The sequence below is a fragment of the Manacus candei genome, unplaced genomic scaffold (assembly GCF_025592945.1).
Source record: "Manacus candei isolate 608988 ecotype Guabito, Panama unplaced genomic scaffold, ASM2559294v1 h1tg000073l, whole genome shotgun sequence".
Lineage (NCBI taxonomy): Eukaryota > Metazoa > Chordata > Aves > Passeriformes > Pipridae > Manacus > Manacus candei.
This window is the reverse complement of record NW_026138121.1, coordinates 277,211-299,416: the sequence shown is the minus strand read 5'-3', so window position 1 is coordinate 299,416 and position 22,206 is coordinate 277,211. Positions and strand designations below refer to the sequence as shown.

At 54.0% G+C, this 22,206-nt stretch overlaps 2 protein-coding genes across 7 annotated transcripts; both read left to right on the top strand.

The window, feature by feature from the left end:
* The first annotated feature begins 891 nt into the window (after positions 1-891).
* On the top strand, positions 892-18,636 carry PPARD (peroxisome proliferator activated receptor delta). Of its 6 annotated transcripts, none has more exons than XM_051808920.1 (8): positions 892-923; positions 3,709-3,797; positions 12,800-13,028; positions 13,684-13,835; positions 14,361-14,499; positions 15,070-15,272; positions 15,604-16,057; positions 16,443-18,636. In XM_051808920.1, the coding sequence occupies exons 3-8, from the start codon at positions 12,899-12,901 to the stop codon at positions 16,688-16,690; spliced, it is 1,326 nt and encodes a 441-aa protein (XP_051664880.1). In that variant the 5' UTR covers positions 892-923; positions 3,709-3,797; positions 12,800-12,898; the 3' UTR covers positions 16,691-18,636. The 6 variants fall into 6 exon arrangements, with proteins under 6 accessions (XP_051664880.1, XP_051664884.1, XP_051664878.1 ...); XM_051808924.1 differs by having other exon boundaries at positions 903-923; positions 12,914-13,028; XM_051808918.1 differs by lacking the exon at positions 892-923 and having other exon boundaries at positions 3,659-3,797.
* On the top strand, positions 16,730-22,162 carry LOC127480610 (probable E3 ubiquitin-protein ligase makorin-1). Its single transcript, XM_051808912.1, has 8 exons — positions 16,730-16,820; positions 19,023-19,233; positions 19,789-19,908; positions 20,018-20,301; positions 20,527-20,932; positions 21,176-21,286; positions 21,374-21,503; positions 21,586-22,162. The coding sequence occupies exons 2-8, from the start codon at positions 19,163-19,165 to the stop codon at positions 21,739-21,741; spliced, it is 1,278 nt and encodes a 425-aa protein (XP_051664872.1). The 5' UTR covers positions 16,730-16,820; positions 19,023-19,162; the 3' UTR covers positions 21,742-22,162.
* The last annotated feature ends 44 nt before the right edge of the window (positions 22,163-22,206 follow it).

The following is a 22,206-nucleotide window of genomic DNA, read 5'->3' as shown; positions in this document are numbered from 1 at the left end:
AATCATAGAATCAACAGGGTTGGAAAGGACCTCTGAGATCATCAAGTCCAACCCTTCATTTTTTTTTTAAATTTTTTTTTTTTTTGGAAATCTAGTCTGGGTTTCCCCCCATTCCGTACTCTGGCCAAAATCCAGTCCGGGTTTTCCTCCACTCCATAATCTAGAAAAATCCAGTCCGGGTTTTTCCCCGGCACGAGAGGAAATCTCTCAGAGGGGCTTCCCTCCAAATAAGCCCTGAACGTGCCAGGAGGTTTCAGCCGGGAGAAAGGAGCTGTGGAAGAAAACTACCCTAAAAGTAGCCAGTTGGGATCATCAGGTTTTCCAGCCAAGAAAAACAAGGAGAGAGATGAAGGAATCGGGTTCCAATTAATAACGATTTGATGGGTGTAGGAATGATTTCTGTATGTTTACAGTCCCCGCGGCCCCCGGCTCGCGCCGCCCCCGCCCCCTCTCCCCGCGCTGCCTTTCGCGGCCCGCCCTCCGCGCTCGCTCTGAGCACGCGCCGCTCTGTGGCGAAGCAGCGGTCCCGGAGGTCGCAGAGGACACCGCGGGGAAGCGACCCGCGGGGACAGAGCCACGGGGACAGAGCCGAGGGGACACTGTCGGCCGCCCCCCGGACACGCCCCGCCCCCCGCGCGCCCCGCCGGCCGGACACGCCCCGCCCTTCCGCACGCCCCCTCCGGCACGCCCCGCGGGCAGCGCCTACACTTCCCATGAGGCCCCGCGCCCACCGGGGGGCGCAGTGCCGGCGGTGCCCGGCAGGGGGCTGTGCGGAGCGGGGCGGGGCCGTTGCCGTGGTGACGCGGGCGCGAGGCCCCGGTGGCCGCCGCGATTGGCCGCGCGCGCGGGGTGCGGTGGCGTCAGGGGGCGCGCGGTGACGCGCGGGGCGGGGGGGCGGCGGCGCGAGCGGGGCAGCGCGCGAGGTGAGCAGGGCCGGGGGCGTGAGGGGCAGGGGCTGGGACAGGGCTGTGAGGGGAACGGGGGGCGTGAGGGGCAGGGGCTGGGACAGGGCTGTGAGGGGAACGGGGGGCGTGAGGGGCAGGGGCTGGGACAGGGCTGTGAGGGGAACGGGGGGCGTGAGGGGCAGGGGCTGGGACAGGGCTGTGAGGGGAACGGGGGGCGTGAGGGGCAGGGGCTGGGACAGGGCTGTGAGGGGAACGGGGGGCGTGAGGGGCAGGGGCTGGGACAGGGCTGTGAGGGGAACGGGGGGCGTGAGGAGCAGGGGCTGGGACGGGGCAGGGAGATGTGAGGAACAGGGGTTGGGGCAGAGGGGACGTTGGTGCGAGGAGCTGGGGCGCGGGGATGGCAGTGACTTGAGGGTTCAGGCTGTAGTTCCTGCTTGGGAAATCAGGGCAGACAGAGGATGGGACGTGGCCCACACGGGAGGAGGCTGAGGGGGACAGTGCCCATCTTCTGTGTCAGGGTGAGGTGGCAGAGGGGAATTGGGCTGGGGATTGAGGGTACCAGTGAGGGGCGCTGCTGGGGTCTGGGGCTGGAAGGAGGAGAAGCAAGAGGGTGAGGATGGTCAGTCAGCAGAGCATCTGGTGAGGGGTTGCTCAAGGAAGAAGGATCTGAGAGTTCTTTCCCATCCCTCATATTTCCATGTTCTGCTCCCGCTTTCCCTGAGATCCCAGATAAAGGACATGCTTTTTGGGAAGGAATCTATCTTTTGAGCCCCCACATGTTGGAAAAACCCCTGTGAACAGACTTGGGTGGGCAGAGAGGCAAGAAAGCTTTGGATGTGCTGTAGGGTCTGGACAACATCCCTCGTGGCAATACAGAGGGGTCTGAGCGGTGGCCACTCCTCAGTTGGAATCCCAGGGCAGGTTACAGTGTCGGTCTCTAAACCAGTGACCCATGGGTTGAGGCAGCCCGTGTCCCATTTCTCGTTTCTGCTCCACTCTCCTCTCCACAGCCCTCTCCATGCAAATCCCTTGCTGCCTTTGGCAGAGGATTCTCTTCTGCACAAACGTGCTCCAGGCTGTGCTGAGGTGGGAGTTTTCCTAGTGACTTACCATGTGTCAGCCAGGGACATCAGAGGAAGAGTCCAGCAGGGATGTGCTGGCAGGTTCCCTCCATGCCCTGCTGAGCTGGTGCAAGTGTTGCCTTGTGTGTGGTGTGATTGGGCATGTCCTGGCATTTAACTGTGAGCGGGGCAAGGTGAGCCAGTCATTTAGGTTTAATTCTCAGATCTCTGGCAGCAGCAGCAGCAGCAAAGCACTGGTCTGTGATGGGAGAGAGTTCAGGGTGTGATTTGTGCACTCCCTGTGTGTGATTCAGCCCTCGTTGACGGTGTCAAGGCTATGCTGATGGGCTTTACTGCAGGTGGAGGAAGCCAACTCCTGATGTGCGACTGGAGCTGGAATGACTTTATTATTGTTCCTCCTTAGGAAGGTTGAAGAGAAATTTTGTCAGGATTATTTAGAAAAACTGTCTTCCATGTTGGGAGAGAAAGGATGAGGAACCTGCTCTGGCTGTAATGCACTGCTGCAAAAGTGAAGCTCCCGAGGGCCATTTTATGGCCCCACTGAAGCAGAGGCTCCTGCCCCGCCTCTAAAGGAGAGCAGTTGCTGCCTGCAAGGGGAGCTGTGACTTTGACACCATTGACCACAAGAAGGGGCAGTCCTGATGAGAGTGATGCTCCAGTGTGAGGGACTGGGGTCATATTTCTGGATCTCACACTTGTGACCCCCCCTGGATGTACCTGATCTGCTTGGTGCTGTAGGGAACACCTACCACACTCAGGCCAGTGTGCTGAGAGCCTTGGCTTTTGGGGCAGGGGATTTGCATCCTTTTTTCATCCTCTCCTGAGCAGCTGCAGCTCCTGGTGCCGTGTCAGAGCCAGAAGGGCAGGCGACACCAGGGGCTCACTCTCAGCCCAGCACTTGCAGGTCTCTGCCGAGCTGCCCGTCCTGGTGGGGGCTGGTGACGCTGGTTTGTTGCTGGTGCTCGGCTGCTTCACAAGTCATCCCGTGTTGGGGGCAGCAATAGGAAACAGGGCTTTTCTATTGGGGTGGGAGGAGCAGCTAAGCCTGGGTAATGTCAAGGAGGGTATGTGGGTGCAAATAGCATCATGTTCACAACATCTTTGTTTAACGTTTTAGTCCAGTTAGTCTGCATAACTGTCTAAAAATAGGACATATTTTCTCTAAGTCCTCTAGTTCAAAGCCTCATAAGCCATTTTTTTCTAGCATTGGTCTCTTACTGTTGTTCTGATCCTGAAATTCGTATAAGGCAAAGTTATCAGGAAAACCAAGAAGAGCGAATGAACTCTGTCAAATCCTTAAGTTTCAGCCACCCGAGAGGGAAGTTCATTAAAGTTGCAGGAACTTTCTGGCAGCCTCCTGAAGGTGGATTAAGCAAGCTGAGTAAACAAGCCACCTTACGGCCACCACAGACCCTTTTCTAGCATCAGCTTCATGTATTGTCAGAAAAGCTCAGGGTCATCAGCCTCTAACTGCAGGTGACATAAGGCAAAGGTGACATCTCGATGCTCAAAGCCTGGTGAGGGGTTGGGGCTGTCTCTGCTGGGACATCCAGGGGTTTGCTCTACCTCCCAGTCCTGGGGCAGATGCTGTGACCGCCTGCGGTAGAGGGAGTGTGTGTTTAAATTTCAGAGCTGCTGCTGGACCCAGCCCAGTGCTCCCAGCGGCATAAATATCTGGCCTTCAGCACAGCCGTGGAAATCTGCGCTCTGTCCTCTTGCAGATTGCTCCAGGTTTTGGCTCTCCATGCTGACATGGTGACCGAGCGGTGGCTTTCGACAACAGGCAGACAGGGACAGCAGCTCCACAGAGGTAACCCTTTCCCTTCACATGCAGGCGACTGACCAAGGCACTTACCTTATGTATGTTTCTGTAAACTTGGGACACGGAAGAGCCTGGGAAGAGCAGTTTGCTTTCAGCAAGTTTCACTTTCATCCAGGAGCTTAAACGTTCTTAAATTTCTTTGTAAATTTAAACTCTATACCTTATTTTTGTTTAGTTTCTGAATATGATCTTTATGAATATGATCTTAGAAGTACGTTGTGAGGACCGTGGTCTAATCCTGTTCTTCTCAGCTGGCTATTGCTTGTCAAAGCATAGTGACATAATATTTCATTGTTTCACTGATGATTATGACTGAAATTGGCTCCTGTTAGGTTGGGGAGGGCACATGAGATCCGGGGCCGCGTGTGGGTAACCAATCACGCACCGATCCGACACGCGTGGCACTGCTGACGTCTGCTGGTGCCGGACAGAGCCGAGCAGGTCACGGCAGAGCCAGGGTAGGGGTTTGGAGGAGCTGGTCGGTGGGATCGGGCAGGGCACCCTCCTGCCTGCAGACCTCTGAAGTGATGCCTGGAAGTCTTCACTGAAGTCCCCGCACCGGGACAATGTGTGTGGCTTCCAGCGGTGCCGAGGCTGTCTGCACCTGGCTGTGGGTGTGTGTTTGCCACAACACAAGTCTGAGGTGTTCAGCTCCCGTGGATTTCTGTGTCAAGTTTGTGCAACTGTTATGCTGTCTCTGTTCTGATATTCAAGACACAAACTTCCAAGGATCTTCACAGCATATGGAGAGGATTTTGTAATGAGCCCTGTGAGGCTTTGCTGATCAGAAGAGCATTGTTTTACAGAATTGCTTCCTGGTGTTGATGGGCTCCGTCTCTTTTGCGTGATGCTTTTTGACAAATATGTATTTTTGTACGGTACATCTTGTTGCCTTTTGGGGAATATTTCGTCTGTGGCTATTGAATTATGAGCTGGAAATCTGCAAATGTTCTTGGAGACTGCAGAATTGGCACGACAAAAGGCTCTTCATCTCCTTTGAACAGCAGAACCTGACATGCAAATGGTGTTTTAATTGGGTGAGATGATGTTACAGTGCTTATGCCTGAAAGGTTATTTGCTGCCAGGCTGGCTTGCCTTGACTATGACATTTTAGAGATGTCGGGGGTTTGTGTTTTGTACTGGCTTTCTTGCTTAGAGCAGGAACAAACTGATACCTGTGGATTTGTCAGGCTGTGTTCACTGCTTCTCATCAGGTGCTGCAGAACAATCTCTGCTTTTCTAGAAGTGTTCATGTTCAGAGATACACTGCTTAGCACTGCTGCAATAATTTTGGAGACCCTGGGAAAGTCTAGACAAGCAGAAGTCATTTCCATAGTGAGTACAAATGAGATTTTTCTGTAGAGCTAGTTTTATTTTTTTGTTAATACTCTGAAATGTGCTTGCCTTGGCAGAATGCCTGGGAAATTACTTTCTCAAAGCAGGGTTTAGAATGGAACGATTGATGCCACTATGAGTCCTTTTGGTCAAGGAGATTGTGAAATGTGTCTTACCCAAAATATATGTTTTGGGGTGACATTCACCAGAGCCCTGCTTGATTTCAGGAAGGGTTCAGAGTAGAACTGACTTGAGATGTATCTCAGTTTCAGGATGACTTCTTGAAATGCTCTAATATTCACTGTTTGGATCACAGTATCTGGAAAATGTCTGTGTCCTCCAAAGCTTAGTCAAGAGCTTGTGAACATCTGTGATCATTTGGGTCAGGTCTTTCCATTTGGTTTTGCAAAGGGTTCCAAAGTACATGTGACTGTCAGGGTGCTTCCCTGGGGACCCCATGGACAGGTTCTGCTTTGAAGGTTTGAGTTTTGGGGAGGCTGTGGTTTGCAGGAGAATCATGACCAAGGAGGAAGTGACAGGATGAAAGCACAAGCCAGAAGCGTGACCATTTCTCATGGTGCTGGGTCAAGACAGAGCCCATCTCTGGGCTGGGGCATAGCCACGGCCAGGTAACCTCCATGCTAACCAGAACTGTTTCCATCAATGTGTTTCCTGGTTTGCCCTGGTCTGCAAACTGCAGCTTGGAAGAGCAAAAAACAGAACTTACATGTTCAACCCATAACATAGATGTGGGATGGAGACAGGGAATAGTTCTGGTGATTTGAAAGGCCAAATGAATTGACAGAGAAGTGTTTCTTTGATGAGCTGTTAAGATAGGCTTTACTGTGAACCACATGCCTGCCTAATGAATGTCTCCTCAGGAAAAGCTTTGTCAGGCTGAGGAGAGGTCCATTGAGATGGCTTCAAAATAACAATACTTTGTGCAGCCACCTTGCTGATGGGAACTTAAGCTCAAATCTCTATCCTGCCTGACTTGTTACAAACATTTTTTTAATGCAACTCTCGATTTCATCATAATGCAATCTGGGACATTTCTGAAAATGCTCAAATCAGCTTTTCACCTTTAAGTTGGTTATATGGATTCTGCTAGAGATGTTGGCCCTTGAAAGCTGTTAACCCCATAAGGGCTGATGGTCAGAGTCCCATATCTCTGAAAATGTCCATGGGTTCTTATGTCCGTGAGGTAGGTGTTGTATTGTGGGACTTAGGGACATGGGGATCTCTGGAAGAGGTTTGTTTGTGAGCATGAACTTGTGGAGCCCACTAGGCTCCCAGCAGCTGGCTGTGTTGGGAAACAGTAGTCGTTGGCTTGCTGTGGACCACTGCAGCTCACCCTGTACTCTCAAGACAGTGCCAAAGACACAAGGATGTTATGAAAGGTATTAATGCTTTGCTCAAATGTTTTGTTTTCTGGGGGCTGGTGCAGAAATTCAAATGGTCAGAACACACTGTGAATCTTGGCAGAATTATGCTGACATGGTTGCTGCTCATTTCACTGCTGAAAGTGCAGGGAAATCTCTGTTCTCCAGCCAGCTCTTGCTATGTGAACGTGGCCAAAAATAGTAAGGAAACAGCATTCCCATCTAGTTCCCTGAGAGGATGTTGAACTGGTTTGTGTAGCAAAGTGATTCTGATGTTCTCTGGAGGTTTTCCCATGGAGACCTGTGCAGTTAGACTTGGACCCCTCTGTTTTCCTGCTCTGTGGTTGAAGTGGAGCTACAGCAGATGCAGGGATCTGTTCGATCTGTCTCAGTTCCCTGGCACGTGTTCCCTGGCCCTGCTGAATCATCGGAACTTGTGCCTGGGCACAATTGCTCTCTGTCAGCTGCATCCTGGGATTAGAGCAGCATGGCTGGTGCCCAGGATATTTTGCTAAGGTCTACAAAACCAATAGCACTTTTCTGTGAGTCCAAGTGTAAACATAACAAAATTTACAGGCTGATGGATTTATTTTTTTTTCCTGGTTAGCCCATGGGATCTAAATCTGTCGCTGCAAAGAGGAGAAGGCTTGCTACTGGTTTTATGGGGTTTTTTCCTGGACCTGGGAGCACTGGCAGCCTCGCAATAAAACTTAGGGGCCTGCTGGGTGTTTGGCTCCAGAAAGAAGGCTGCACACACGTGTGTGTGATCCTGAGCGATGCATTGGCCCGCTGCTGCTTTTCTGCCCCCCATTGCTTTTCTGGGGAGCTGATTGCCCCATCCAAAGCAGAGGTGACTCTTGCTACTGTCCCAGTGACACTGAGACTTTGGGGAAAGCTAAGCTGGGTCCTGGTGTGTGCAGCACTGCCAAACGATGGCCTCACTGACCATCAGCACTCCCGTTGGCAGCCACAGCTTGTTCCACTTGCCACTTTCCTGGAGTTCCATTTCAGTGCTACTCTGAGTCTGTAACAGCCTGTGCCCAGTGTTTGCCTTGGGAAGTGGTGTTGCTGTTCCTGTGAGCTCCTCCCTCATCAGCCCTGTTCTATAATTACTGATGTTCCTGAAACCAGATCCTTCCACGTGTCCTGCTCAGGTTTGGGAGGACAAGAGGTCCTTAAGCAAACCAGCAGCCCTGGAGTACAGCCAAGAGAACTTCAGCAGTATGGGAAAGCATCATCTTACAGTGGTTCAGTGAGTTCTGAGCCCTCAACCTCTCCTCACCTTCAGGATGGTTAAGGAAAGGAGAGTATATCCCAGACAGCTTCTCTAGCATGTGTGTGCTGGGTTTGCAGTGTGATGCCAAAGCATTACCACAGCTTCACAGCCACCTCTGCTTGTGCCCTGGGCTGTGGGGGGATGATTCTCTCTCCTTGCCAGTCTTAGTGGTCTTCTCAAATAGCAGCACTTCTGTGCTGTTTCCAGCACTGAGAAGCCCCAGTGCTGTCACCTTTCCAGTACCTGCTCGTTTCCTGGCTGCTGTTGTTCCAGTGGGTCAGACCCACATGCCCCTCCTGGCCCTGGGTGCTCTGGGCTGGTGTGAGTTGACAGCAAAGCACAAATGCCGGTCAGCAGTTGTCAGAATGAGATGCGCCCATTTATTTGCTGAAAGTCTTCCTGGAAACGGCTCGTACAGGAATGTATAACAGGAGAAGGTGGTCACGAGAAGTGTGGGGTGCTGACTGGGGGCTGGGCGGGCCAGACCTGCAAGCGTGACTGCGAACAGGTGCCAAAATCCATAATACAGGAATAAACAATGACACTTGGCACTGATCGATTGCTCTGCACTTCCAAAACGTTCTGTCTCTGTGAGCTAACGCAGCAAGGGGAGGATCAGGAATGAAGCACTGTAGAAGTCCTAGGTTTGTTTTTTTGTGGTGAGTCTTGGTTTTGTTTGTGGGTTTTTTGATGATGAAGGAAATGAAGGTATGGGACTTGACTGAATTTGCTGAAGGTTGTGGAGCAGCACTTCAAATAAGAGCTAACAACTGTGCAGCTCTTCCCTGCATGTCCTGCTGCTGCCCTTCTGCCAATGGCAGCCGTAGAGCCTGATAAGGGTAGAGAGTCTCTCCACTGGGAAGGTGTGGAGGGACGATTCCTCTGTCTCTCAGTAATCTGCCATCTCTAGATTTCCGAGCATATCTTATTCATGCTTGGACCTGCTGGAGCCAGGAATGGCTGCAACTCCTGGAGGCCAAGCAGCCTGGCAGACCCTCCTTTGCACATGGCTGAGAGTTCAGTGCCCAAAGTCTGATTTGTTCCTATGTCTGCGATACCTCTTGTGCTCTCAGCAAACCCAGCACAGGCGAGAAAGCAGTTCCTTTTGCAGCAAAGTGCTGTGACCTTTTTTGGGTAACAGCATCAATCATGGTATGAAAGGAGAAGAATCCGTTGAGTTTTGTAATCTTTTTAACAAGTTTCTTTTTTCCCCTCAATACCCAGGAAGTGGGTGAGTTAAAACACGCAGCATATGTGTGATTCATTTTGGCAAGCCTGGCTTCTCAAGGCAGTCGAGGGAATCTCCTGCACCGTGTCACATGTCCCTGAGTAATTAGCAGCAGCACGGTAATGGCATCTCTGGCAGCACCCTGCTGCTTAGTCAGCTGGGCTCATGCTTGGGGAAACACAGGTGGTCAGGCTTGGAGAGAGAATCACAGGACTGGACTCTGGGGCACGACCCAACATCTGAGCAAGCGCTTCAAGGGGAAAAATCCGGCCCAGAATATCCATCCTAGTCAGGGCTGCATGGCAAGGAAGAACCTATCTAGCTCCAGTAGTCTGTTTTTGTGTGTAGCCTGCCTTGCAGCCAAGACTTTGAGTAAGGGAGGAAGCACTCGTCTAATAAGTGCTGCTGAGATCTCATTGGCTAATGTGGGGGCATGCTGATCTTCCAGGAACAAACACAAACATGTTTTCAGTGTTTGTCTCTCCTGTTTTGTACACTTAGTTACCTTTCCTGTATTGCAGCATCTGCTTAGCTCATATTTGGCTTTTATTAGTGGTAGCTGACGTGGAGGAGGAGGAACAGAAACTGGTACTTGTTCAGCAGATCTTGGAAGCAGTGACACAACCTGAGGGGAGTCTGCCAAGAGGTGGTCAACCAGCAGTAATCACATCTCCTGTATGGATTCAGGTCAATTTTGGATTCAAAATATGCCTCACAGCACTGCCCTACGGAGGGCTGAGTTCTCACCCATTCTGCTTCTGTTGACTGTGAATTTGGCTAACATTTTTGTCCAGAGGAATAAAAACACAAGTCAGAAGTGCTCCCATGATAAATTGGTTTCCTTTTACAGTTCCTGGTGACCTCTTTTACGGTAAGTTGAACAACTACTTAGAGCAGATCAACTCTGTGACTTGACCTTGGGAGGTTTGGACCTTTATTTGGCGCTTGGCTTTGCCTGGGAACTCTGAGCTTGGCTCCACGGTTTATGCACTAAGCAGCACTGGGGAGCTCCTGGGCCACAGCACAAGCTGTGGGTTGATGAACTGGAGGCTTGGATCTTGGTCAGCTCTGGAGAAGTACTGCCTTCTTGAAGGGAATCCACACGGAAGATTTATCTCTTTTTAACTTTTATTCCGGTTTTTTAGCTCCCTGTGTGCCACATCTCTTTCCCTGTTCCCACCAGTGTTTTAGCTTGGCGTAGATACCAGCTTCTAGGAAAGACAAACCTGTTGCCCGAGCTGTTTGCAGCCAGCCGGCATGAGCCCAAGCCCAGAACCAGCAAACAAACCCTCCCTCTGCCAGCTGCGGGCTCCTGGGAGAGAGCTGCTGGCTCAGCCAGGGTTACCAAAGCTCCTTGGAACAGGGATTGAGGCAAGAGCAGAGCAAGTCACAAGATGTTTGCCCTCTTGCTCATTCCCCTGTGGGAAGAAGAAGGGAAACAGCTTTGCTGGATTCTCTGGAGAAACTTAGGAAGGAATTCACAGTCTTCATCCTTGTTTCCATCACTATTCTGTGAGAGCTGCCAAATGGCAAAAAGGAGTGGTTGGCTATGCTGGGCAGAAATCTCTGCCCTTCTCCCTGCAGCTTGAAGCTTGTGTGTTGTGCTCTGGTGTGGGGGACTCCTTAGCCAAGAGGAGGAGATGGAGTTCTCTTATCCTGCTCTGTCCACTTGACCACTGGATGTGGGGGCACCAAGCAGCTGGAGAGGTCCTGGGGTGGAGATGGGTCCTTTGGCCATCCTCTGTTATCTCTAGTGCTGTCTCACAAAGATTCCAGGCTGCAGTGCTGGCAGGGCAGGTCCCTCCTTGTGCTCAGACAGAGCAGGATGGATTTTCCACTGTAGATGAGTTTCTCCTTCCACAAGCTTCCCCCACTAACTGCTCTTCCAGGCAAAAGTGTTTCCCTGACGTTTGTATGATCATTTATATAGAACCTTGAAAACGATTGAGCTCATTACCCTCCCTCTCCAGTGAATAGGTTTTCCTGCCTGTGTGCCATGTCCCACTGCACTGGATGTGTGAGTGGAGGCCAAGGATAACACAGCCTTTCAATGGTCCCTCAGTGCTCGTGTGGGAAGGAAGCACCCCTCTGCCTGCTCCTGCCACCAAGCAGTGTGCTCACTGCTGCCACTAAAGTACCTCTCCTGGAAACAAAGACACCTGTCCTGCAGTCTGAATTCCCAGTGTAGAGGGGGAAAAACAAAGCCCTTTTGGCTGCGGGAGACCCAGGCTCTTGTGCAGTACCAGCTCTGGGGGTGACTTTTTTCCTGGCTTTACAACATGTTTGTGTTCACCCTCCCACCTGCAGGTTTTGTCCTCTCCCTCAGCTGCTTCCTTGATCTTGCAGGGAGCTCTGACCTTGACAGCTTTCCAGGAATCCAAGGAACTGGCTGCAGCTCTAAGTGCAAAGTGTGAGGCATGAGGGTCTGCTGCAGGAGGGCAAACGAGCCCAGGGAGTCCTGGGTCACTGCACCCTCCCCCAGCAAGACCTGAGCTGTGCCACGGACTTGGGCACAGGGCACAGGCCATCCCAGAGCTTAGGGTTGCCCTTGTATGAGGCTCCTGTGAGATGCTGCATTGGTTTAACTTGGGCCTGCAAATTGAGGCTTTCCTGGAAGAACCTGAATTTTAGTGGCTTTCCTGATGGATATTTCTCTGCTTAAAAATAGCTCCTTTAAGGAAGTGGATGGAACTCTACATAAACCGGGCTTGAGATATTAATTACTCGAGCAAGAGTTGGTTTAGGAAGCAAGATCTGGAGGTAAATGAGCACCAGGATGTTGCAGCACAAGCTGGATGCTCAGGCAAGATCCACATGGTTGGGAGGGAGGTGGGAATGGCTCTGCAATGGCTGTGGTAGTGGCGATGCATCGTTTGCACAGCTTGAGCTTTTCGTGCGCTCTTTGGGATAGAGTAAGGCAAACAAGGAGCGGAAGCGCGGGGGGAGGATGGGGCCATTCCTCCCACAGGAAACTCAGGATTAAGACACTGGTTGGATTGTGTGGCTGTTGGGATTGTGCTGCTGGACCCTGTGGCTGAGCAGAGCCCGGCAGCTGCGCAGAGCAACAGCAACACATTCAACCCAGCAGCTCTTGGCAGAGGAGCCAAGTGAAAACAAACACAGAGGCTGTAACTGGCAGTGCTGTGATGGAAAGGAGCACGAGCGCAGGGCCAGCAGGAAGCCGTCGGTCTTGCAGATGGCTCACACGGGCCAGGGGCTTTAAGCCACTGCCTGCTGCTACATCCAGCCCTGCTCCCCCAGCATCCCCCACCCATGGGCACAGAACACCCCGGTCAGCCGCCGCTCCTGGTCCCAGTTCTGCCGTGGCTGGATGGGGATGTAGGATGAAGCCAGCCCTACCTTGATCCTTCTGGAGGTGTTGGCTCTGAAAGACACTGGCCTTGGCTGCCACCGTGACATCCTAGGGCACTGGCGGCTCTGGGGGACGTTGTCTGGGGCGGTGTTTCTGCTATGGGACTTGCAGGCTGGGGACCCCAGGTCCCTGGGTGGCATCTGAGCTGGTTTGTCATCTGGGTTCTGTCTGCTGGCCTTTAAATACAGTTCTGTGAGGTTTTGCTTCCTTGAGTCTTAGGGAATGTTTATTCCAGAGTGCAAAGGGGTCTTTAAAGGGCCCCAGCTCTGCATGTCTCACGGGCTGAGGAGCGAGCGCAGAGCAGGACTGGTGTGGTTGGTCACACACTGTCCTGCTGCTGAGCTGCTCCGTGCAGGCACTCAGCGCTGACCCCGGCCTCTCTCCCGTGTCCTGCAGGCTAGCAGGAACAGCCTGGTGGGGTCCATCTTGGATAGACACGGATGATGCCAGAGCTATGACAGGGATTGCAGTCTTGGCACTGAGGGGTGATCAATTATGGAACAACTACAGGAGGAAGTACCTGAGGTCAAGGAAGAGGAAGAGGAAGAGGCAGTGATGGTGGCAAGCAGAGCCTCGGACCCAACTGGAGGACCAGACAGCTCGCTGCCTTCAAGCAGCTACACAGGTAAGTGGAGCCATGGGAGCTCATCTGCCCCCAGAGCATACAGGCATCCACAGCCCCCAGGCAGCGTGCTCAGCTGCAAGGGCAGAGGACCTGTCTCTGAATGGAGTTCAGCTGGTTTTAATTTCTTCCCTTTGTGAAATAATGCACCAATAGCCAAGTCATGGAGAGGCTCACTTGTTGCTCTGCGGTCACTGCACACCCATTGGCAATGGGTTGTGGAGTGGAAATTAAAAGGACAGGCAGGTAACATTATGCCTCAGAGCAAGGGGCCTCCTAGGGTGCTTAGGAATGCTTCCCTGGACACTTCTTGAAGTCCTCAGTGCAAAGTGATTGTAGGAGCTGGGAGAGAAGTTTTGTGGCTGCTGAAGAGGCTCCTCCAGAGCCCTGGACGTTCCAGCTGGGCAGCCCTGTGCCAGCGGCTAGCCAACCAAGGATTATAAAATCAGCTGGTTGTGTTTCATTGCCTGGGCATGAATGCCTGGAATCTGCCTGGAGCCAGTGCCTGATTCCTGGTAACTGGCCAGCTGCTATGGCAGTGGCGGGCAGCACAGGGCTGGAAATCCCTCCTCAGCCCCATGGCTGGAGGAGCTGGCCAAACCAGGAGCTGGGCCTATGGCTGTAACGTGGAAGGACATGTCCCTGTGTGTGTTTGCAGACGTGTCACAGAGCTCCTCTCCCTCGCTGTCGGACCAGCTGCAGGTGGGCTGTGAGGAGGCGGCCCTGGGAGCGCTGAACGTGGAGTGCAGAGTCTGCGGAGACAAAGCCTCGGGGTTCCACTACGGCGTGCACGCCTGCGAGGGCTGCAAGGTGAGTCCGCAGGGAGGGCTGGGCTCAGCTGCACCGAGCAGGGCTTAGACCCCAGGGACTGGGCTGCCTCCTCAAACAAGCAGATTTGCAGCAAAACAGGGATGTGGGATTGAGTGAGTGTAAAAAACCTGTCCAGAGAATGTGGCAAGTACAGGCAGGCAGCAAGTGCTGCCCTGGGAAGGTGGCTGAGACCCGTGTGGCCCAAATCTTGCCCCATCATGCTTTACTTTGAAAGGCAAATCCATCTGTCCCCACAAGGCCCCTGAGTTTGCTTTTCAAGGTTGGTTTCTGTGCCGCAGATCAGCACTGAGCTGTGTGTTTATCCCCCTGGGATCGCTGGCTGTAGCTTGGATGTGCTTCCTGCACAACCTTCTTGGGATAGAGACTGCTTGCATCAGAGACCCAGGGCTCCCCCTACTCACCTGCCTGAACCTCCCTGAGGCTCCTGGGGTTAAGAAACCAGCCAGGTCCCAAACCACAGGCCCTAACACTGCTGCTCCATGTCCCCCTGCTCCCTGCCTACAGGGTTTCTTCCGCCGGACAATCCGCATGAAGCTGGAGTACGAGAAGTGTGAGAGGAGCTGCAAGATTCAGAAGAAGAACCGAAACAAGTGCCAGTACTGCCGCTTCCAGAAATGCCTCTCCCTGGGCATGTCACACAATGGTGAGTGTCACTGCTGACCACAGGCCTGACTGGCTGGGTGACACGGGGCCAGCTGCCCTCCTATGAAAGGTGCATATGGCAGGCTGTGCTTTAGCCCATGGTTCTCCTTGCCAAAGGATCATTCAAACACAATATTTCAAGCTTTTGACTCTTCATCCCTGTCTTCTATACGAGAAGGGGCTGTTCATTCCCACCATGCAGGACAGCTGCTGGTACATGGCTGTGCCTTATGAACTGGCCCAGAGGGAATTGGACACACAGATTGCTCTTCTGTGCCAGGATTTTAAAACTTCTCGTGTAACCATGTAGGTCATGACCAAGCAAAGGTGTTTATGTGGGTTTGTGCAAGAGCCCAGAGGACTGGGGTGGGAGTCTGGTGTGAGGGAAGCAACAATGGCTGGTTCATGAAGGTGCCAGTGCTGGAGGAGCTGCATCCTGGAGAAGCATTGTGTTGTGCAGGGGTTCACCAGCAGACCTGTCTGTCTGCGGTGGCAGAACAACCTGCTACCTCTCTGGATGCATCTCCTGGAGTCACCCCCCTGTCTTGACCCACTGGTTTTGCCCCCCCAGCAATCCGCTTCGGGCGCATGCCAGAGGCAGAGAAGAGAAAGCTGGTGGCAGGGCTGACAGCGAGCGAGATCAGCTGCCAGAACCCGCAGGTGGCTGACCTGAAAGCTTTCTCCAAGCACATCTACAATGCCTACCTGAAGAATTTCAACATGACCAAAAAGAAGGCAAGAGGTATCCTGACCGGGAAAGCCAGCAGCACCCCAGTAAGTTCCCTCCCAGGGCAGGCGGGGTTGGCCATGGCCAGCACAGAGGGCTGTTCTCTGGGAGATGCTGCACATCTCCCTCCTGCCATAGCTGTTTCACATGCACCAGTTCCCACCTGCAGCTAGGTGGGCCCTGCATGTCCTGCCCCTCGCTAGGAAAAGTCCCATTGCTGTGCAGACTTGTGCTGTGGTGGTGGGTGCAGGTTGCCTGAGCATTGTCAGTCCCAGAGGCAGGGAACAGCACAGGGACAGGCAGGCAAACATGAGTGTCCTGGGCAGAGCTGGCACCTCGAGTCCCCACAGCAGACTCCTAACTTGCTTCTTGTTCAAGCAGCCTTTTGTGATCCATGACATGGACACCTTGTGGCAGGCAGAGAAGGGGCTGGTGTGGAAGCAGCTGGTGAATGGCATTCCCCCCTACAAGGAGATTGGGGTGCACGTCTTCTACCGCTGCCAGTGCACCACGGTGGAGACTGTGCGGGAGCTCACAGAGTTTGCCAAGAGCATCCCCAGCTTCATAGGCCTCTACTTGAACGACCAAGTGACTCTGCTCAAGTACGGGGTGCACGAGGCCATCTTCGCCATGCTGGCATCCATCATGAACAAGGATGGGCTGCTGGTGGCCAACGGGAACGGCTTTGTGACCCGTGAGTTCCTGCGTAGCCTGCGCAAGCCCTTCAGTGAGATTATGGAGCCCAAATTTGAGTTTGCTGTGAAGTTCAATGCGCTGGAGCTGGATGACAGTGACCTATCCCTGTTTGTGGCAGCCATCATCCTGTGTGGAGGTGAGCGGGTGCCCTCGGCCATGCCAGAGTCAGGAAGAGTCCTCCTTACTTAGAGGTGGGTCAGAGGGGGCTGGGGGAGCTGAGCTGCAGCTGGCCCTGGGGTCAGCCAGGGGTGTGTCAGGGGCACAAGAGGAGAACTGAACACTTCCAAACCCAAAGCTGCTCTGTGGTGGTGATGCCTGGCAAGCTTGGACCAAGAGCAAGGAGTGTAGAAGTGGCATCTCCTTCTCATGTGCTGCTGTGGGCAGCACTTCTCCCCTTTCTAGCTGATGAGGTTGGAGTCACAGTGGGTGGGATACAGTCCCCAGCTTCCTTTCCTCAGGAGGAGCATGTGCTTTGGAGGGCTGCCCCATGACCCTGCAGCTACTGTGCTTCCTCTCCACAGACCGTCCTGGCCTGATGAACGTGAAGCAGGTGGAGGAAATCCAAGACAACATCCTGCGAGTGCTGGAGTTTCACCTACAGGCCAACCACCCGGATGCCCAGTACCTCTTCCCCAAGCTGCTGCAGAAGATGGCAGATCTGCGGCAGCTGGTGACAGAGCATGCCCAGCTGGTGCAGAAGATCAAGAAGACAGAGACAGAGACATCTCTGCACCCACTTCTGCAGGAGATCTACAAGGACATGTACTAAGGACCTGTTATTTATGAGAATGAAGCCATGGATTCCCATCAAGACTCTTTGTACAGAAACAAAGAAAACCCTTCCCTGTGTCTTCCATTTCTTCTACTGGAAACTCTTTTCTACGTGACCCTGACATACGGTACGTAGGGCAAGATGCTGTCACGATTTGCAGCTGCCTCCTGCTCGGCCAGGGCTTCCGTTAACACACACTAACAAATCTCCACAGCTGCTGTTTCCGTTACTGCGGCCCAGCTCCAGCTGCTCCGGGGCCTCTGGAGCGGCCGCCCGGTTTACATGGCACAGGCAGTGGGGTTCTTACAGCACCCCAGGTGCCCAAGGTGGGAGGAGCTCTGGTCCTTAGGAGACCCGAGCGAGGTGCAGGGGTCCGGTGGGACCAGCAGCAGCACTTGCAGCGTGTCTGTATTTTCTTGTTTGTTTGCACTCCGAAGACATAGTCCTGAGCCGTGAAGTCTGGGGCAGTTGTGATGTGAAAGGATGTTTCTCTCTTTCCCAAAGAAAAGCTAGAGTATTTGAACACGGGTAAGGCTGTCCTAGCAGGGACCCTCAGCAGCAGCCCCCTGTGCTGTGCAGTGTGTTCCTGTCTCCCAGAGGGACTGTGCGAGCTCTGCCTTCCTGAGTGCTGTGTGGGAACCTGTGCTCCTGGCACCCTGATTCCAGAGGGAATGTGTTCCTTGGCACCTCAGTATGAGAGGAGGGATGGGGAGGTGGGAGGGAAAGGATTTGACTCGTTAAAATTCACCTTCCCAGCAGAGGCTGGAATTTGTGGCTTCCACTGGCTGTTCTGCACAGCTGTGAGTTACCAAAAAGGTCTGTGCAGGGTCAGGGGCTTTGGGCTGGTCAGGGTTTGGTGTCCTGTCTCAGTTTACCCTGTGAAAGGGACCTGGATTGTCACCGGCTCTCTGCTTCGAGGGGGAGCAAAAGGATCCTTTAGTGCATTGGTTGCAAAGAGCTTTACAGCTGTAAACCCCAGTATAAATGCCAAGGATTTATAAACTGGGAGGGAGCGGGTAGGATGCTCACAATGGGCAGGAGCTTCCCAGAGAGCACAGCCAGATCGGGGAAGCTGCCAGTCCTCCTCTGCCACTGTCCCGAGAGCTGGGACAGCTCCAGGCTTCAGGGTCTGCCTAAACCCAGCACCGTTTTGGGACTTTACCTCATAACTTCTCGCAGCTGTAGTGAAACGCCATAGTGCTGCCTGGGCTGGGCTGGGCTAAGCCCCCAGTGTGAAGGGCTGCATCACCTGAGCTCGAGGGGAGAGGATGGACCCGGGAAGGGCTCAGTTTCCCTCTCAGGATGATGGTGTCTGACCTAAGAAGTAGCACTTACCTGTCTGCAGCTCCTGGTCCTGTGTGTCCTGAGCAGCCTTATTAAAATGCTGAAATCCCCAAGGAGGGGTTGTGGGAGCAAATTAGTCGGTTTTATTTTACTTTCCTTGTCTTCAGGGTAGCAGATTTCCCTGGTGCAATAATTCCTTTAAAAAACCCAAAGGGGAAGAGCACTGGGCTTCCCCACCCTGTCACAGGGCTGGCGATGGCCAAACCTGCCCCTGCTGCCGCACTCCAGCCCTTTGCTGTGCCTCAGTTTCCCTGCCCAGCCCCTCCCTTCCCTACCTTGCAGGGGCGTTAGGAGTTACCATTTCTGAAGCACTTTGAAGCCCTCTCCGGGAAGGCACTGGAGATATGCGTGTGCTGGATGGAGCCCAGGGGATTTGCCCATCCCAAAGCCCTCGTGGCATCCCCACCACAGCCACATGCAGGACTTGTGCCCATCACCTGGGGAACTCTTTGCTCTTCCTTCCTCAACAGTGTAACAACCCTCAAACTGAAATGTATATTTTTGCTAGAAGTACAAACCTCCAAGTGTTTTTAATAATATAAATAGTGTCCACAAACTGACTTGACTTTAAATAAATCTGAATTAAATATTTAAGAACCTTTTAGTGTCCAGCTTATCTTTGTGGGATTTCTCTTGGCACCTGGGGGGCTGCCCATGGGAGGGTTTCCAGCAGAGGTGATGGGATTTGCTGGATCTGTTGTGATTTCCAGGAATTTGCCATGATTCCTAAGCTGTTCGCTGCCTCCCTTCCCAGTGAGATGGGGGAGAGAACTGAGAAAAAAGTGAAATTTATAGGTTGAGATAAAGATAGTTTAATATGACTGAAACAAAAAGGAAATAGTAATGATAAAAGAATTAGAATATACAGAATTTAGTGATGCACACTGCAGTGGTGACCCCCGCTAGGCTTCTCACTTAGGAGCAAGAGGAGCTGGAAAGTCCTTGACTCAAAGTAAACAATGCTCACACTCCCGCGTGCTATCAGCCCGGGCTTGTTCGGGCTTGTCTTCCGCCCAAATCGCAGCACAGCCCCCACTCCGAGGGGAGAATTATCCCAGCCGGACCTACCTGAGGCCATAAACAGCCCCGGGAAGTAGCCGAGCCCTCTTGGCTGCCGGGGAACAGATGGAGCCGGGCTCGACGGTGGCATCTGGGACGTTAACGGGCAGGGAGAGCTGTCTGAGACCCCGGTGCAGGTAAAAGGCTTGGGGTCGGGAGGGCTGGGAGCAGCTTTTGGGGGAGATAGGCTTGAGATGGGACCACGAGTCCCTCCTTGTGGGGACAGAGAGTGGATTGGGATGGCCTTGACCCACCCCCCACCCATTTCCCCATGCAGCTGCCCCACCTCCGGAGCTGGGGGTCCCCAGAAACACTCCAGCCAGGCACCTCTTTCCCGTCAGCTGCAAACCAAGAACTCCTTGCCGCTCTCCATGGCTCCACAGGGAGCCAGGGGCTGCCCCAGTCCTCAGCACCCCTGGCTTGCCCTGAGGAGAGCCCCCAGGCCAGCCCAGTCCTAAGCTTTATTTTGCTTTGCAATTAACCAGGAGAGAAGGCTGGATGGGGCTGGGAGAGCATTGGCTCCCCCGGGCTCTGCCCTTGACAGGGGCTCCTGAGCCGGGACACCAGGTGGGGCTTTTGCAAGTTATGGCCCCACCCAGACAAAGCTGGTACCCGGAGGGGTGTCAGGGTGGCTGGTGGAGCAAGGTTGGAGTGGGGTCTGACCCCAACCATGCGGCTCCTCTGGCCAACAGGAATTTTGCCCGTGGATCCTGTCGATGGGGCCAGAGCTGCCGCTTCTTACATGACAGAAACTCAGCTCAGATCTGCAGGTACTTCCAGACTGGGTTTTGCAGCTACGGAGAGCAGTGCAGGTAAGGGGCAGCGAGCAGGAGTCTGATGCCCCAAGGATGGGCTGGGAGCCAAGAGGAGTCATGCTGGGCTGATGAGACTCTCTGTCTGTTTGTCTCTGGGCTCCTCCAGCTACCAGCACATCCAGGAGGAGCTGGTGCCATCCCGCCATGGCCTGGATCCCTCCATGCCCCCCTGCCACTGGGGCCCAGAGCCTGGCACTGTGCCCACGGCCACGGCCCAGGGCTGGGTGGGACCCCAGCGCACCTCGGACTACCCTGCCCCCAGCACGACACATGTGGCCTTCAAGTTCCCAAACATGGAGGTTGAGGTGGAACAGAAAGACAAGAAGAACGTCGCAGCACCTGATAACATCACTGGAGAATTTGTCCCCACACATGCTCAGCGTGCCTCAGGTAGGTGCTAGGCTGCCCAGGGGACCAGTGGGGCTGAGGATACTGGAGTGGTCACGGTGGAGCAGTCTGAGCATGTTTCTGCCTGTGCTCCAAACCGTGGCCAAGCTGGGGCTGTGGAGAGGTCTCCAGGGGACCGTCACTGCTGAGGCTGCATGCTCTAAGCAGCCTGCCTGGCTCTCTGATGGGGGGATGTGCTTTTCCCCTCTAAGAGCTTTCCTCCTGCAGGCTCCCAGCTACAAGGGCTGGCACTGGATGCAGACTCCTCTGACCCCAGAGAGACAGTGGTGGAGATGGTGACGGGGACTGACCCTGCAGAGGTGGGTTTGGAGGTGTCCTGTGGCCGGGCACTCCCCAAGGCCAGGGCATTGATGGAGCTGGGGGGTTGCCATGCTTTGCTTCTCTGCGTGCAGGTCTCTATGGATCTGGGTGCTGCGGCAGCCCCAGTCCCCACCGAGGCACTGAGAGCCCAGAGTGAGGCCGTGGTGTGTGGCATCTGCATGGACAGGGTGTACGAGAAGCCGCTGCCAGAAGAGCGGCTCTTTGGGATCCTCCCGAACTGCAGCCACGCGTACTGCGTGGGATGCATCCGCAAGTGGCGTCGCAGCCGGGACTTCCAGAGCACAGTCATAAAGTGAGTGGGGATGGGGACAATGGAGAGTGGTCACCATCACCCCTTCTGCACCCTGAAATCCTTCCTTAGGTCTGGTGATGTGACTTTGCATTGGCACGACTTTTCTTTGGGAACACGTCAGTGGGAGTAGGGATGGGGATACTGGATGAGGCCATGGCAGCAGGACCACCCTGCATGGGTGCTGAGCCTGTGCTCCCTGCTCCCTTTTTGGGACACCCATCTGCACCCATTGCCTTCACCCAGGGCCTGCCCAGAGTGCCGGATCACTTCCAGTTACTATATTCCCCACAAATACTGGATCTCGGATGTGGGTGAGAAGGAGAAGCTCATCAGAACCTTCAAGGCGCGGATGGGGTGAGTGCATGGAACTGCGGGTGGCAGGGCTGTGGGCTCTGTGCTGCCTCGGGAGCCACACTCACAGCTGTGCTTGGAATCCCGCAGGAAAATCAGATGTAAATTCTTTGTTCGAAACCGTGGCCACTGCCCATTCAGGTCTGACTGCATCTACCTGCACGAGCTGCCCACCAGCCGGCTGCCACGGCGCAGACAGCAGCGGCTGAGGATGCCCACTGTAAGTGGGGTGGCAAGTCATGGGGCCGGGCTGGGTGCAATGCAGTGGGAGACCGGGGCTCATCCTCCCTCCTGTGCTGCAGGAGTTCAACCCTTCTTCCTCGGAGAGCTCTGGTGAGGAGGATGAGGAGCTCTGCATGCTCGAGTGGGCTCTCACCCTCACTGTGCTGGAGACGGAATTTCACTACTCAAGTTATGGCCACGAGATGCTTCTCATTGACTTCAGCAACTCGGACTGAGCCGTGGGGGGTCACACTGGGCCTAGGTGATGCTGATGGCATCTCTGGGAGGGGGAATCATCTGCTTTTGACTTCCACCATTGTCTTGGAGTGGCTCTGGGCATAGGCAGTGTTGCAGGGAGGGGGTGGGATGGGGAAGCGGTCTGGCTGCCATTTATCGGGGCGCCGGGAGTGACTCAGGGTGGTGGGGCACAGTCCCCATGCTCTTGCCCTCACCCCCTCAATGGGAGACCCGCGGGTGCCGGGCGGGGGGCTGGGCTGGGTGCTGGGGGGGTTAACGTGGGGATTTAAGGCCCACGGGCCGGGGCGGGCACTGTTTTAAACTGGTTTTAGCCAAATCCGGGAATTTCGAAATAAAACGCGTACGTAACATCACGGTACCGGGGGTCTCTGTCCGGGGGCTGGCTGGCTCCACCCCCAGGGGGCGGGGCGTTTTTTGGGATTAGGGGATATTTGCATAATGAC

Coding starts and splice junctions, on each gene's coding strand:
- LOC127480610 (XM_051808912.1), top strand. CDS start 19,163: ATGGAGCCGGGCTCGACGGTGGCATCTGGGACGTTAACGGGCAGGGAG. Junction 20,302..20,526: donor ACATGCTCAGCGTGCCTCAG/GTAGGTGCTAGG, acceptor TTCCTCCTGCAG/GCTCCCAGCTACAAGGGCTG. Junction 21,504..21,585: donor AGCGGCTGAGGATGCCCACT/GTAAGTGGGGTG, acceptor CCTGTGCTGCAG/GAGTTCAACCCTTCTTCCTC.
- PPARD (XM_051808920.1), top strand. CDS start 12,899: ATGGAACAACTACAGGAGGAAGTACCTGAGGTCAAGGAAGAGGAAGAG. Junction 13,029..13,683: donor GCCTTCAAGCAGCTACACAG/GTAAGTGGAGCC, acceptor GTGTGTTTGCAG/ACGTGTCACAGAGCTCCTCT. Junction 15,273..15,603: donor GGAAAGCCAGCAGCACCCCA/GTAAGTTCCCTC, acceptor TTCTTGTTCAAG/CAGCCTTTTGTGATCCATGA.